Consider the following 17,396-nt stretch of genomic DNA (forward strand, 5'->3'; position numbering starts at 1 on the left):
ACTCTTGCAGACAGTGGTGACGGAGCGAGGCCTGGATTGAGTTCATTGCTCCTGGATGAGACACGGCCGATTCTGACCATTAGAGGCATTATAGGCATCCGGGCAGTGATCCAGCAGAAGAGAGCATTCTTTTTGTTTTTCATATTAAAAAGAAATTCTGGTGTTCCATTGTACATTTGGAAGGCTATATATAATAATGACATATGTTATTACTTAAAATAAAACGCCAGAAAAAAGGATTTTGAATATTTTTACTACAAAGAAATATTAAGTCAGGAGACAGATATTGCGCCCTGATTGGACATTATGTAGTATGCACATGTGTACAGAAACGCACATTTTGGTGTGTCAACTAAAAATAAAGTTAAACAAAAAAATAGGGGGGAAAAAGCTCTAAAATCAACGATTCAGGCTTCCATTCTAAAAACAGAGAAAAAGAGAAGTAAAACAAACCTAAACCAGACAGAAAGACGGAATAAAAAGCAAAAATAAACAAAATGGAAAGAAAAAATGAAGCAAATCATTGAAAATGAAGGCTGCTTAAAAAAGAAATAGGACAAATTCATAAACTGATGAACGTTTAACTAAATTGACCAAGAAAACGAGCTAACAAAGCATAAACATCAGGATTGAAAGAAGCAGTATCTCTCCAGACCTTACAAACACTGAAAGAACAAAACAGAATATTCCAGATTCCACAAAATGGATCAATTCTTTAGACAATTTGTGAAAAAAAAAAAAAAGACATCACATCTAACTAGCCTAACATCTATTAAAGGAATTAATGTATATTTTAAAAATATTTCAATAGTTGCAAACTCAGATAGTTTGGTTGATGAAATATTAACAATGTATCAGAAACAAATAATAACAATTCTACACAAATTCTTCCAAATTTTAAAACAAAAAGCACAAATTCACTTTATGAGGCTGGTATCCCCTGATATCAAAACCAGGCAAATATCATCTAAGACAACGAAATAGAACCAGTGTTCTTCATGAGCAACAATTTTTACAAAAAAAAAAAAAAATCCTTAAAACATACTAGCAATCTGAACTCAACAGGTTTTATAAAAAGAATAGGATCTTCATCAACATTTTTGGAATCCAAGACTATTTCAACATTACACAATACAATCTATAACAAGAGATTAAGACATACTATATGATCATTTCAAAAGACTTAGGAAAAAAGAAAAAATCAATAACCATTCAAGATTAAGAACTCACACTATTTGAGAAATAGTTTCCTCAACTTAATAAAGGAAAACTATGAAAACCTACAACCAATCTCATGATGGTGAAAGAGTGGATGCTTTACCTCTAAAACGAGGAGCAGTTCAAGGATATCACCACTCCTATTCAAGATGTTGGAGATCCTAGTCAGAGCAGTAAGGCAAGAAAAATAGGGCCCCGCGGTGTGGCCCACTGGCTAAAGTCCTCGCCTTGAATGCCCCGGGATCCCATATGGGCATCAGTTCTAATCCTGGCAGCTCCACTTCCCATCCAGCTCCCTGCTTGTGGCCTGGGAAAGCAGTCGAGGACGGCCCAAAGATTTGGGACCCTGCACCCACGTGGGAGACCCGGAAGAGGTTCCTGGCTCCTGGCATCGGATCAGCGCAGCACCAGCCGTTTCGGCTCACTTGGGAAGTGAATCATCAGACGGAAGATCTTCCTCTCTGTCTCTCCTCTCTGTATATCTGACTTTGTAGTAAAAAAAAAAAGAAAAATATAGAAAAGTAAGAAATAGAATGCATCTGTTTCTTGAAATATGGTTGATTTGAAACATGGTTAATTTACACAGAAAATAGCAAAAGAATCTACAAAAAATATCAAATTTATTAAGGATAAGAGAAAATAAGGTAAATATTAATAAAATAAATCAATATAGCAATAAATAACCACAAAGTAAACATTTTAAAGTATTATTTGCAATAGAATATACATGTACTCACACCTACACTCACTTAGGAATCTTATCTAACAAAAAACAAGCAAAAAGTATAGAGAGAGCTACAAAACGCTAAACAGAAAATCCCTAAATGAAGATGTGTATCATGTTCGTAACAGGAGGATTCAATATTGTTATGATGCTAACTACCATCAGAATAACTTGTGACTTAATTCAATTCCAATAAACATAGTTTCTTATTAAAAAGTTATCCTTACAACATAAATGAAAAAGCAAAAAAAAACAAAAAAAAAAAACCTAACACAGTCAAAACCATTTTAAGAAACAAGTAAACAATTGGTAAAAAAAAAAAAAAAAAAGGAATTAACAATTGGTGGACAGTACGATCTGCTTTTAAGACTAAAAGGGATAAACATAAGGTTCAGATGAACAGAATACAGAATCCAAAAAGATGGGCCGAGTGCCTTCCATGCACCAGCATTCCATATGGTTGCCGGTTCCTGTCCCACCTGCTCCACTTCCCATCTCCCTACTTGTGGCCTGGGAAAGCAGTACAGGACGGCCCAAAGCCTTGGGACGTTGCATCCATGTGGGAGACTCATATGAAGCTCCTGGCTCCTGGTTTCAGATTGGCCCAGCACCAGCTGTTGCAGTCACTTGAGGAGTGAACCAGCAGACAGAAGATCTACCTGTCTCTCCTTCTCTTTGTAAAATCTGATTAAAAAAAAATCTTAAAAAAAGAATCAAAAAAGAGATTTATATAGAGAGAGATAGTTCATTTTTGACAAAGGTATACAAAGCTCAATGAAGGACAGAATTTTTTTTAATGATGCTGGAATCATTAGACATTAATGCCCATACCTACATCCTATATTTTTTAAAAAACGGAAAAAATCCTTAAAATTAAAAAGATACCTGATATAAAAACCATAAAGCTTCCAGCCCAGTACGGTGGCCTAGTGGTTTAAGTTCTTGCCTTGAATGCGCCAGGATCCCATATGGGCACCAGTTCTAATCTCACAGCCCCGTTTCCCATCCAGCTCCCTGCTTGTGGCCTGGGAAAGCAGTCGGAGATGGCTCAAAGCCTTGGGACCCTGCACCGGTGTGGGAGACCCGGAAAGAAGCTCCTGGCTCCTGGCTTTGTATCAGCTCAGCTCCAGATGTTGCGATCTCCGGGGGGGAGTGAACCGTTCTACAGAAGATCTTCCTTCCTCTCTGTGTCTTCTCCTCTCCATATATCTGACTTTGCAATAAAAATAAATAAATATTTTTAAAAATTAAATTTAAAAAACTATAAAGCTTCTAACAGAAAATTTAGGAAAAAAGCTTGTGATTCTGAGGTAGGCAAAGATTTCTTTCATAAACATCGAAAAATGTGACAAATAAAAGAAAAAAATTAAAAGCTGCACTTTTAATTTTAAACAAGAACTTTTGCTCTCCAAAAGATATTCTTAAAATAAAAAGATAAGCCTCAGACTGAAGTATGTGATAATTCCATATATAATAGGGAACTGTAACCAGAATAAAGAACTCTCAAATCTCAATAAGAAAACAAACAATTCAATAAAAAGAAATGCCAAAATATTTGAGCAGACATTTTACCAAACAGTAACTGATGGCAAATAAAAATGTGAACATGTGTTCAACATCAAGTCCCTGTGACGTATTTTTGTTAAAAATGTAAAATTTTAAAAACTCCAAATAACATCTGGTGGTAGAAAACAAGGTGGAGAAACTGGAACCCTGATATATTGCTGGTAATAAGATAAAAGTCACTCTGGGAGAAGCAGTTTCTTATACACTTGCTGTGTGATTCAGCAATGCCAGACTTAAAGCATTTACCCACATGAAATGAAAATTCCTCTTCATATTACAACCTGTAAGCGAGTACTCAGAGCAGCTTTATTCACTACCACTCCAAATGAGAAACAATCCATATGTCCTTCAGCAAATAAATAAGGAGTTGACACTCTTGCAATGGAATACTACCTAGTAATTCAAGGCAAAACACAACACAACAGCAAGAAGGAATCTCAAATGCACTACACCACGCGAAAGCAGCAAGTGCAAAAGATCACATTCTGGATGGGTTCACTTCCAGAACATTCTTGAAAAGGCAAAACTACATAGAGATAAAAACAGAAGGCAAGTTGCCAAAAGCTTCGCTATGACTGACTCTGAAGAGACATAGAACTCTTGGAATGCTGGAACTCTTCAACTTGCTTAGGGAGTTTTTAGATGACTGTATGTACTTGTCAAAATGTCCAAAACTATGCAGAATGTATGAGATATGGCTCCCCCAAACCAGGCACAAATGCAAAAATAGATACAAAGGACCAAATGAAGCAAAGTGGTTTCTGTGCAACAAAACAACCAACAGAATCGAGACAACCTACAGAATAGAAGAAAACATTCGCAAACCAAAGCTTGATAAGGAGCTAAAAAAAGCAACTCAAACAGTTCAATGCCAAAAATACAAACCACCTAATTAAAAGAAAGACAAAAGACTTGGATATAGATGTTCCCAAAGATATAAAAATTGTCACCAGATATATGAAAAAGTATTTGTCAGCTAACGAATAAAGAAATTCTGAGACACATGCATACATACCCAGATCATATGTTAAGTGAAATAAGCCAAATACACAAAGAAAATTACTGAATAGGGTCCAGCGTGATAGCGTAGCGGCTAAAGTCCTCGCCTTGAACGTGCTTTGATCCCAAATGGGCGCTGGTTCTAATCCCGGCAGCCCTGCTACCCATCCAGCTCCCTGCTTGTGACCTAGGAATGCAGTCAAAGATGGCCTGAAACCATCCTTGGGACCCTGCACCCATGTGGGAGACCTGGAGGAGGTTCCTGGCTCCTGGCTTTGGACTGGCACAGCTCCAGCCATTGCGTTCACTTGGGGAGTGAATCATTGGACGGAAGATCTTCCTCTCTTTCTCTCCTCCTCTCTGTACATCTGCCTTTCCAATAAGAATAATAAATCTTAAAAAAAAGAAAATTAGGGCCCGGCGGCGTGGCCTAGCGGCTAAAGTCCTCGCCTTGAAAGCCCCGGGATCCCATATGGGCGCCGGTTCTAATCCCGGCAGCTCCACTTCCCATCCAGCTCCCTGCTTGTGGCCTGGGAAAGCAGTTGAGGACGGCCCAATGCATTGGGACACTGCACCCGCATGGGAGACCCAGAAGAGGTTCCAGGTTCCCGGCTTCGGATCGGCGCGCATCGGCCCGTTGCGGCTCACTTGGGGAGTGAATCATCGGACAGAAGATCTTCCTCTCTGTCTCTCCTCTGTATATATCTGGCTGTAATAAAATGAATAAATCTTTAAAAAAAAAAAAAAAAAAAAGAAAATTACTGAATAAAGCCATAATAAAGTGACATCAATCTATCTGAGTGTTTGGATTTTATATGCATCCTGATTTGAAAATAGCTGTGGCTATAAGGTGATGAATAGGGAATCTGAATACTAATTACATATCTAACAATAAACAGTTACAGTTAACTTTCAGTGTGATAACTGTGCTGTGTTGTCTATGTCTTGAAAGACATGGGCTGGCACCATGGTGCAGCGGGATAAGCCTCCCCCTGTGATACCAGCATCCTATATGGGTGCTGTTTTGAATCCTCGATGTTCCATTTCCAATCCAGCTTCCTGCTAATGTCTGGAGTCCTATTATTCACATGGCAGACACAGATGAAGCTCCTGGCTTCTAAATTCAGCCCTTGCCACTGTAGCCTTATAGGGAGTAAATCAGTGCATGGAAGATTCTGTCTTTCCTCTCTCCATAACTCTTCAAATAAAAAAAAATCTTTTTTAAAAAAACAGAGAGGTGGGCCTGGCACGGTGGCCTAGCGGCTAAAGTCCTTGCCTTGCATGTGCCAGCATCCCATATGGGCACCGGTTCTGGTCCCGGCAGCTCCACTTCCCACCCAGTTCCCTGCTTGTGGTCTGGGAAAGCGGTCGAGGATGGCCCAAAGCCTTGGGACCCTGCACCTGTGTGGGAGACTTGGAAGAAGTTCCTGGCTCCTGGCTTTGATTCAGCTCAGCTCCGGCCATTGCGGTCACTTGGGGAGTGAATCATTGGACGGAAGATCTTCTCTGTCTCTCCTCTCTGTACATCTGACTTTGCAATAAAAATAATAAATCTTTAAAAAAAAAAGAGAGAGAGAGGTGGCCCTTACATTTTTAAAAACACATGCAAAATATGTAGGAATGAAAAATATGATATGGTTGGGAGTTTGCCTCAAATACTTCACAGGGAATTAAAGAGAGTGAATAGAATCAAGATGAATAAATAATTAAATGTTTAAGTATTAAATGTTAAAGATAGATAATAATTACACAAACATTTCACTACAACTATTCTCTTATTCTATATGTTTGATTTTTTTGTTTTTAGTAGTATCTTCAAGAACTGTAACAAAATTTGCTTGGACATGTCAAACTGAATTTATTAATTTCCCAAAGGTGTTTTCATCTTCACACAGTTCTAAGTTCTTAGAACAAATACTATGGCTCTAGTACTGTATTTTAATGATCAGAAAATCAGTCAAATTTTTTATTTCAAGAGAAACCTTAAATCACATCAGATACATAAATAACCAATGAATTCTGCCTGCTTTTAAATAAACATCTGCTTTTGTGCATTAACTATCCTCACAGATGATTTCTAAGTCACCTTTTTGGTTATCTGCCTTTTGAGACAGTGTTAAGGAAAAGGTAGAATTCAAACCTTGTGTGTTTATTATAAAGCTACCTCACCAAATTTATAACCTGCATTTTCAAGTTCAAAAACTTCTAAAGTTCATCAAAGGTTAAATACAAAGTTGAGTACTCTACCAGATACCCAATGTTTTTCGGAAAACAAAACACGGGGGAGGGGGGCAATCTTTTGAAACAATCTAGAACTGCTTTATACTATTCAGAAACTTCTACAAAAGCTGATTTACCTACCTTGCCTGGACTGTGAAGGTGCTACAGGAACTTCTTGATTTGACTCAAAAGGAAGTTCAGGTGTTAAGTTTTCAAACTGCTCTTTGCTAATGAGATTTAGCTTCTTAAAGTTCTCAACTTCATGCTGAAGTAGAACGAGGAATCTAATTACTAAGCTGTCTAATGCAGCAACCAATAGACAATAATTGATACCAACTTCAAAACACGAGCTTTAAAGTAGGGATTAATTGCAGTGGAGTAAAACAAGATGTTCTTATAATGTTTATGTTAATATTAAATATTATGCTTAGTATTAAATGTTATATTTAACAACATTTAATATTCAGAGTTAAAAAGAAGCATACAGGATCCTAAAATAAATATATTGTGATGAGAGATCATAAAAGCAAACATACTAAAAAGTAATATGTCAACCATTTATACAAGACCTTCAGAATATTTTAAGTTACAAAGCAATCTAACACATTACCCCTATCCTTCAGTAATTTATTAGAAAGAAATCTACACATAAAACTAATATTTGAAATTAATATGAAAAATAATACTTGGCCTAAAAACTGATATCCTCAGAGATCACTGAAGAGAACGGGACAGAAGCAACTCTTAGGAGATGAGAGTTTAGAGAAAGGGAAAAATATTCTATGTGAGCAAGGAAAAAGCAACATGTTTATTAGAAAGAAACCAAGTGCTCTGTAACGATCATCTAAAAATTAGCAGGTAAAAATGAATGAATGGATGAATAAATAAATAAATAAATAAATAAGAAACCAAGTGAGCAAGAAAGTCTGTATAACATCAGAAGACAGTGGTTCTGATAAGGAAGTTGGAGAAGGCTACTAGATGTTTATTCTCACGTCACGGTTTTCGCTTCATTTTCTAGTAGAGAGATACAACTAATAAAAAGATAAATCTGGGACCCGGCGCAGTGGCCTAGCGGCTTAAGTCCTCGCCTTGAACGCCCCGGGATCCCATATGGACACCGGTTCTAATCCGGCGCTCCACTTCCCATCCAGCTCCCTGCTTGTGGCCTGGGAAAGCAGTCGAGGATGGCCCAAAGCCTTGGGACCCTGCACCTACACAGGAGACCTGAAAGAAGTTCCTGGCTTCAGATCAGCTTAGCTCTGGCCTTTATGGTCACTTGGGGAGTGAATCATTGGACAAAAGATATTTCTGTCTCTCCTCCTCTCTGTATATCTGACTTTGCAATAAAAAATAAAATAAATCTTTTTTAAAAAGTTTTAGCAGGTTTGACTTGTTAGCTGAAAGGAAGAAATGTGTTCACTCCCAGCACTAAAGCTCTTGAGGTTGCAGCCCCCACTCTTTTTTCCCCCAGTGTTATAAAGTGGGATTTATTTGACAGGTCCTCTGCCACATTGGCAGGAGCGGCTCCAAGAGAGGAAAGACCCTGAGGCTGGACTTTATTAACCAACATCACTGCCTCACAAGCATATGGAGTCTATGGAGCTACAGAGCTAAGCACCATTCTCTAAGGTTTTGTGGCCATGCTGTATAAACACCAACCACGCCTGCCTAAGTTTGAGGGACTGCTGACCCTGGGTTGGAGTTTTCCCAAAATAAACCCTGAATCTCATGTACACCACAGGGTGCTAATGGATACCTGACCATTTACAGAATAATGTTCAAAGAGGGTGAAGTCCTAGTAAAACAGATAAATACAAGCATTTAGCAGATGGAAGTCGACTAAACATCATCATTGTAGTAGCCTGCTCTTGATACCTAATCAAGTATTTTTTCCCATCTTCAAACATGAAGTTACTTGTCAGCCAACACCTTTCATGATACCCTATTATCCTTTTGGACTACAATCTATCTTCCTTCTGTTAAAGAGACTTAAGAGATTATTTCAGCTCTTGCCTCTAAAACCAAAACTGCAGCCTAAGGTCTTCAATAAATTCTTCAAACTAAATCGCAATGTTCTCTGTTCATTTTACTTTGTACCCCACAGCTTGCCATTGGCATCTCCCAATTCAATGAACAATTATTGTACATTTACCACATGCTGAGATGAACATCACAATTCTACCATGCTGCGAACAAAAATAGAATGCTTCCCTTTTGCGCTTACTTTTTAAGTTAATCAGAGTACTACAGTAATGGCAACAAAGCAGCCACTGGCAATATGTAAAGACATGGTAGGGGAGTGAATCAGCGGACAGGAGTTTCTCCTCTTTCTGTATATGTATGCCTTTCAAATAAAAATAACTACATCTTAAAAAAAAAGTGGGAGTGTTTGTGTTCCACAAGACCGTTTATAAGTGGGCTTTGGTTTTGATAACTGCTGCTGTGCAGGCTTACATGAGTGAGCCTTACACACAAATTTTACCCAAAGAAGTCACTCATTATGATTCCATTTTTATCAAGTCCATATATACAGGCAAAACAAACCTGTGGTACTGAAGTTGGCATGCTGGTTGTTTTGGGGAGGGTGTCGTGGAGGGACCATCTTCTTAGCTAAAAGGTGGCTAGTGTGTTAGTCATCTTCTTAGCTAAAAGGTGGCTACAAGGGTCTGTCCACTTGTGTTTTCTTATTGTGTATAGTAAGATCTGTACACTACTCTAGCAGTTGCACATGTTTACGTGTTTTTTTTAAAAAACTTTTTACCATGGAGAAGGACATTAGGTATTTGCACAGAAAAGGATTTGATGAATCACTTGCAGCAATTCTACTTAACTTTCGTAGAAAATGCCAGTTTTTCATAATGGCTGTGTCTATCTATATCCATTCTAGCAGTGAATCCATGGTCCTACTGTTCTAATACCATCCTGCATGCAGTATCATCAAGTTTCTAAAAAGCTAGCCATTCAAAGAGGGAGTAAAATAAAAAATAACAGAGAATTGGCTCAAAAATGAAACACAGATTTTGATAATGTGCCTATTTGGGTTCACCAATTTTTAACAAACGTCTGCTCCGATGGTGGATGCAGGCGTGTGGGGAGTAAGAGCACAAACAGAAAATCTACCTTCTGCTCGATCTTGCTGTGAACCTATAACAGAATCTACTAAAACAATTTTATTTAGCTAGGAGAAAAAAAAAAAAAAACAACTACAACATCTTGAATGGATTCTTTTAAATTTTGTTTTTGATAATGTTTACATAGTTGAATAGGATTAGTGGAAAGTGGGTGAGGCCATTACGTCTACATTTTCTTCTTCCTATATCTGGAGGAAGGGAGGAGATAAGGGGAGAAGCCACACCCAGCCTCCCAACCACCTCAGTACCTGCGGATGGGGAAGAGTCACCTGACATCGTCTCAGGGTCCCCAGTGTGGATCATGTTCTGAGGATTCTGTTCAAGTAGTTTCGATAGTTCTGAAATGCTGTCGATCTTATAGACCCATGGATGGCAAAATCCTTCCAAGGTCCACCCCAGAGTCTCCATTCATCCAGAAATTTTCTGTCAAGCTTCACTGCGGTAGTTAACCAATTTGTTCTGACCTCCTTCCTTTGCTGTGTTACCAGATGTACTCCCCAGGCTCCAATGGACTGCCAGATTCTCCATATGCATCTGGGTATGCTGTCCACTGCATCATCTTCAGTAATTAGGGAGACCCCGTTCAGACACATGCACTCCACTGTCACATCACACGTCTTGCCACTCTCCTAATGGTTGGAGTTCTGAGTCCAGCAGTTTAGTTGAGAGGACCCTCAAATAAATCTCATCTGAGGTGATTCCCAGACCTGTCTCCATGTGCACCTGACAGTACGGGGTGCGGCTCATTCCATCACCCACATCAGCCTACAAGCACACTGATAACTGCAATTGTTAGGTCAGATCTATCTCCAGCCCTTCTCTTACACAAAGCAATGGATGCTGCAGCCCAGCCCAACCCTGCCCACTACGCACTCGGCCCTCACATACATTATCAGGAGCCTGAGCCACCCCCAATAACTCCCACTAGGCCAGTTCCAGCCCTGGTTTCTGTGCCTGCCAGCATGTGCAGTGGACTGGTATGGTCTATCGCTCATCTTGGATGCATCTTAAGGACATTTAATCAAAAAATATCAATTTCAAAACGAAGTATGGGGGCTGGATTGCAGCATGTTAACTAAGGCATTGTCTGTAATCCAAATTCCAATATCAGAGTGCTGGTCCAAGTCCTGATTGCTCATTTCAACCCAACTCCCCTCTAAGAAGCCTGGAGAAGCACTGGAGGACGGCCCAAGGACATGGACTAGCCTACCACCCATTGGGAGACTCAGATGGAACTCTGGGCTCTTACTTTTAGAACAGTACAATCCTGGCCATTGCAACCAAAAGGGAGTGACCCAGCAGATGGAAGCACACTATAACTTTGCCTTTCAAATAAATAAATCATTTTTAAAAGGTTAATATGCTGTATTATTCCATTCAAAAAACATTCTAAAAATAACAAAGCTTATAGCTATTTAACAGATTAGTGATTGGCCAAGGGTTGAGATAGTAGAGTTAAGGCAAGTGGTTATGATTCTGAAATTGTAACACAAATGAGATCTTCATACTAACAAAACAACTCAATATCTTGACTGTGGTGTTGGTTATATGAATATGTGTGTGTATGTGCGTGAGATAAAATAGCATAAAACTATATATATATCTATGGTAAGAAATGTCTATATCTAGAGGGCCTGGCGCCATGGCCCAGCAGCTGAAGTCCTTGCCTTGAACACGCTGGGATCTCATATGCGTGCCAATTCTAATCCTGGTGGCCCAAGTTCCCATCCAACTCCCTGCCTGTGGCCTGGGAAAGCAGTCGAGGATGCTTCAAAGCCTTGGGACCCTGCATCTGCATGGGAGACCCGAGAAGAGGCTCTGGGATCTTGGTTTCAGATCAGCGCAGCTCCAGCCATTGCAGCCACTTGGGAGTAAATCACTGGACAGAAGATCTTCCTCTCTGTCTCTTCTTTCTGAATATCTGACTTTCCAATAAAAATAAAGTAAATCTTTAAGAAAAAAATTATACTTCTGGTTTTAATAACTGATTTTGCAAAGAATAAGGCAAATGGCCATACAGAACTTCTCTTTACTAATTTTCAGTTTCCTGTGGAGCTGCAATTATCTCAATATAAAATTCATTCATTCATTAAAATGTAGCCATCCTGTATGTATTATTTTGATGTGGTTTTGTCTATCTCTGTTTACTAATAGGAGTGAAAACATGCACATACTTGCTAATTTAGGCAGCTACTATTGTAAGGTGAATGTTTAAGTCTAACACTTCAATTCTTTAGGATTGTCTCTATTTTTTAAGATTTATTTATTTTTATTACAAAGGTGGATATGCAGAGAGGAGGAGAGACAGAGAAGAAGATCTTCCATCTGATGGTTCACTCCCCAAGTGACCGCAATGGCTGGAGCTGAGCCAATCCAAAGCCAGGAGCCAGGAGCTCTTTCAGGTCTCCTACGTGGGTGCAGGGTTCCAAGGCTTTGGGCTGTCCTCAACTGCTTTCCCAGGCCACAAGCAGGGAGCTGGATGGGAAGTGGGGCCGCCAGGACCAGAACCGGCACCCATATGGGATCCCAGTGCATACAAAGCAAAGACTTTAACCACTACGCTGTCACGCTGGGTCCTAGGATTGTCTCTTACTCATTTGTAACAATTTTTATACAATGCAAAAATACCTTCTTACACTCTGTGGCTTGCATTTTCAGTCTCTTTCAGTGGCCTTTGATGAAAATTTCATTTTGGGCCAGTGTTGTGGCACAATAAATTAAGCTGCCACCAGCAGTACTCATACCCATATGGGAGTCAGTTTGAGTTCCTTCCATTCCACTCCTGGTCCACAACCCTGCTAATGTATTAGTAGATGATGGCTAAGATGCTTAGCCCAATCCCAGCTACATGAGAGACCGCATGAAACTCCAGCCATTGCAGTAATTTGGAGATTGAATTTTTATGAAAGATCTCTTTCTCTCTCTGTTAACTCTTTCAAACAATTTAAATTTCAGAATTTCAATTAAATGCAATATATCAATCAGTTCAGTCATTGTATTATAAATATTCCTTATGTATCATAGAAATATTATTGTATTACCTTCCAAAAGCCCTACTATTTTACATTTCACATATAGATCTATACAATCCATCTAGAACTGACTTTTTGTATATGGTGTGAAACAAAGGACAGTGCACTCCTAAAAAGAATATATATGATATGTTACTGATGGTGAATGCAATGTTTCCCCTACATCTATTAAGCCAAGATACTTGAGGTCACATTTTCTATAGCTTTACCAACTTTCTGGCATACTTATTCCATTTTCAAATAGGAAAGGTATACCTAGCGGTTAACCTAGCAGCTAAAGTCTTCACCTTGCATGCACCAGGATCCCATGTGGGAACCAGTGTATATCTTGGCCACCCTGCTTCCCATCCACCTCCCTGCTTGTGGTCTGGGAAAGCAGTGGAGGATGGCCCAAAGCCTTGGGACCCTGCACCCATGGGAGACCCAGAAGAGGCTTCTGGCTCCTAGCTGTGGATTTGTGAAGTTCCAGCCATTGCAGCCACTTGAGGAGTGAATCATCAGATAGATCTTCCTCTATGTCTCTCCCCTTCTCTGTATACCTGACTTAACAATAAATCTTTAAAAAAAAAAAAACCTATTGTAAATATGAAGAAGTGTTAATGTCAATTTTTGATATGTATGTTGAGCATAATTATAATAACAAATTTTATATTGGACATATGATAGGTATTGTGGCAGCTAAACCTGTTGTGACTGTGAAATGCCCATCTGAATAATTCCAGACTCTTTTAGCTTTAGTTTTAACCCACATGGGATCCTGGCACTTGCAAGGCGAGGATTTAGCCAGTGAGCCATTGCACTAAGCTTGCATGTAAGCACTTCAACCATTATTTCAAACACTTGATCCTATTTGATTTACTGTTTAAGTATTATTTTTCCTTCTTTTAGCACTGCAACTGTGTAATCAATTGTGTCCATACCTCCCTTTTTTGTGCCAAAAAGCTAGCTTTAAATTTTACTGTTAAATCTTGTAATCTGTTCTTATTCTTCAGCTTTTGATTTTAGCAGTTTTATAGTCATGGCCTCTTATGATTTTGACATCATCTTTTTCGGGATATTTTAGGGATTGAATTTGTCTCTTGCTATCTTTCACCAATGTTGTTCTCTGCCATAATCTCCTCAAATATTGCTTGTTCTATACCTCCCATTTTTGAGAATCCAATGAAATGTTTGTTACACCTTCTCATTCTCTTATATCTCTCACTTTTTCTAAACCTCTGCTTTTCCACTTTTGCTCCATCTTCCACTCTGGATTCTGATCCATCTTTTAGATCAGTTATTCTTGATTTGGCTGTTCTGACCGTTCAGTCCTCTCCACTGCACTTGATGTGGTCTTTTTCAGTTCTGGAATTTCCATTTGAAACTTCCTATTTCTGCATCTCATCTAGAGATAGTTCATTTAAAATCCGTTTGATGACTAACATCTGGACCCCTTAGATCTCTCACTTTTATTTCTTCCTAGTCCTCCCCCACACACCGTCTTGTCTTCAGGTATTTCTGGCATCCTTTTTTTCTCGCTTTCTCTCTCAAATCTTTTTTCTGTAGGATGGTATGTATTACTTCATCAGACATTAGTCCTCATGGAGGTCTGACAGCCACCAGGAGAATCATACAATAGATTCTCATCTTCACAAGAAGAGTATGGTACTGCTTTCCAGAGAGGAGCATAGCATAGTTATTCACCCATGTGGGTGCAGGGTCCCAAGGCTTTGGGCCATCCTGGACTGCTTTCCCTGGCCACAAGCAGGGAGCTGGATGGGAAGAGGAGCTGCCGGGATTAGAACCGGCGCCCATATGAGATCCTGGCACGTTCAAGGTGAGGACTTTAGCCACTAGGCCACGGCGCCAGGCCCATTATTCAAATTCTGTGATAACATCAGAATAAAGGACCCCAGGTTTCTGGATGCTTTGTCTCTTGGCAAATATCTCAGCACATAATCCAAGGAAGAAAGCAGAGTCCACTGATGCAATGATGACATGCCCTCCCTTGTCTTCCCCAGGAAGCACAGCAAGCAGTTACATAACTCTGTAAGAGATCTCAGACCCAGGGCTCGTCTTACAACAAACACCACAAAGATGCCTGTAGCTTCTTGCACCTAAGATTCCTGAGCAGATCTTCTATTGCAACATCAGAGATTAGAGTTTCAGAGAAAGTGACCTCTTCTGATTCAACGCTATGGTTTCCAGAGGGTCCAGAAGATGGGTAGTACAAGTTCCCTGAAATCCAGCTGTCTTAGCATTACTTAGGTGGACTGGCTTTGTGGAGAAGATATCCAAATCCAGTTTATCAACAGTACCACCTTGGGAATGCAGAGCAAAGAGAAGCACTTTACTGAATCCAAACTAGTTGCCTTATCATGACAGAAAACTTCAATGAGTCTATTAAGAAGCAATTGAGGGCCCGGCGGCGTGGCCTAGCGGCTAAAGTCCTCGCCTTGAACGCCCCGGGATCCCTATGGGCACCGGTTCTAATCCCAGCAGCTCCACTTCCCATCCAGCTCCCTGCTTGTGGTCTGGGAAAGCAGTCAAGGATGGCCCAAAGCTTTGGGACCCTGCACCCGTGTGGGAGACCTGGAAGAGGTTCCTGGTTCCCGGCTTCGGATCGGCACAGCACCGGCCCATTGCGGCTCACTTGGGGAGTGAATCATCGGATGGAAGATCTTCCTCTCTGTTTCTCCTCCTCTCTGTATATCCGGCTTTCCAATAAAAATGAATAAATCTTAAAAAAAAAAAAAAAAAGAGGCAATTGATAAGTATGGTATTGCTTTTTTTCAGAAAAGCCATCTCTGTGTTGTTATATTCACGAGCAACAGCTGTGTGTTCTACAATATCACATGAATGGATAATGTCTGCTGTGGCAAGAGGGATTTCGATCTCAATCTGATTCCCGTTGCCCATGACTTTTGACTTTACATACACCCTGCTCAGAAGCTTAGCCTATGACTTTGTGAAGTATCTCTGCTTCCAACTCACTTGTTCAGATCAGTTCTTCACTAGCTCCTTTTAGTAAGCCATTTCTGAAAAGGCGTATAATCTTTCCATTAGAAAAGTCACTTCTGTTTCTTCAACTATAAATTGACTGAAAATATTCACTGGACATGGCAGGATGACAGTATTATCATAAGGCCAATTTCTGTGTATTTGATTAACACGTTTGTATCATTTTTTGTTATTTTAGAATGATCTCCATTGCTTTGAAGCATTGAAAAGATGACTACCTTGCTAGGTAATATGGGCACAGGAGCTTATTTCCTTTTCTTTTTTCACTTTTAAAACTTTTATTAGTGATGTTTACCTAGCTGATCAGGGTGGGAAGGGTTGAGTAGAGACAGTGGGTGAGACCATTGTTTACACATTTTCTTTTTCTTTATCCCGCATATGGGGGAGGGGAGGATACAAGAGGAGAAACCACACCCAGCCTCCCAACCACCCATTACCCATTACTGCCACTTGATGGCATCCCAGGTTCCCTATTGTGGAGCATTTTCTGAGGGTCCTGTTCATGTGTTTTCCATAGTTCTGAGATGCTGCTGATAGCACTGAAGAGCTTGTTTCCGATGGCGTGTAAATAAAGTTTAAGGTGGTTGTCAGTCTCTTACGTATGTGCATCAGTCCACAAACTATAGACCCTTTCAAGTCTCATTTAGTAAGTAAACAGGCCTTATAAAATGTACAAATCATGTGTACAAACAGTAGTCAATGCTTTTTTGCAAATACTCTGAATTCAATCAAACTGTCACATTGCTCTTTTGTAAACGTTTTAGAATTGCTGCTACCACAAGAGTATACCTTGGCTGTCTATTCTATATTAATGAGTTTTTGGATTTCTCCATTAACTGTTACACACTGGAGATTTAAAAAAAAGATTTATTTTTATTGCAAAGTCAGATATACACATAGAGAGGAGGAGAGACAGAGAAAAAAATCCGTCCGACGGTTCACTGGCCAAGTGACCACAATGGCCAGAGCTGAACCGATCCGAAGCAGGAGCCAGAAGCTCTTCCGGCTCTCCCACATGAGTGCAGGGCCCCAAGACTTTGGGCTATCCTCAACTGTTTTCCCAGGCCACAAGCAGGGAGCTGGATAGGAAGCAGGGCCGTAAAGATTAGAACCCGCACCCATCAGCAATCCCGGCGCATGAAAGGCGAAGATTTTAACCACTGGGCTATCACGCAGGGCCCGACGGAGCTTTCTTAACCTTTCTTTGAAGATGCCATGTCCTTAAACCAATCCTTCCAGACATAGGAGGTTGTGTCTCTTGGCAGGGATGTAAAATTGGTAAGATCACTGCAAATCTCTTAACCTTTATGCTGCCTGTTCTTTATCTCCTTCTTGGATATAATTTCATCAAGTTCCAGGTCAAATTCACAACACAGCTCATTCAATTCTTCAGTACAGGTCTGGTCCAGGTTTGGATGAGTAGACTGAGCTTCATCCTGACAGCATGCTGAGTAGGGACCAACTTCCGTGATTATTTTTCGAGGATCAGAATATTATTATTTT

General features: G+C 39.9%; 1 protein-coding gene across 1 annotated transcript in view; it reads right to left on the reverse strand.

Annotated features, from left to right (window-relative positions):
• Positions 1-17,386, reverse strand: part of LOC131480867 (la-related protein 1B-like) — a gene marked incomplete at its 5' end in the record, with an annotated part of 34,791 nt that extends 17,405 nt beyond the window's left edge. Inside the window, one exon of the mRNA XM_058667341.1 lies at positions 17,197-17,386. Within this exon, the coding sequence (XP_058523324.1) occupies positions 17,197-17,386 (190 nt within the window). The remainder of the gene's footprint in view (positions 1-17,196) is intronic.
• Between the last annotated feature and the right edge of the window lie 10 nt (positions 17,387-17,396).

The sequence above is a fragment of the Ochotona princeps genome, chromosome 7 (genome assembly GCF_030435755.1).
Source record: "Ochotona princeps isolate mOchPri1 chromosome 7, mOchPri1.hap1, whole genome shotgun sequence".
NCBI lineage: Eukaryota > Metazoa > Chordata > Mammalia > Lagomorpha > Ochotonidae > Ochotona > Ochotona princeps.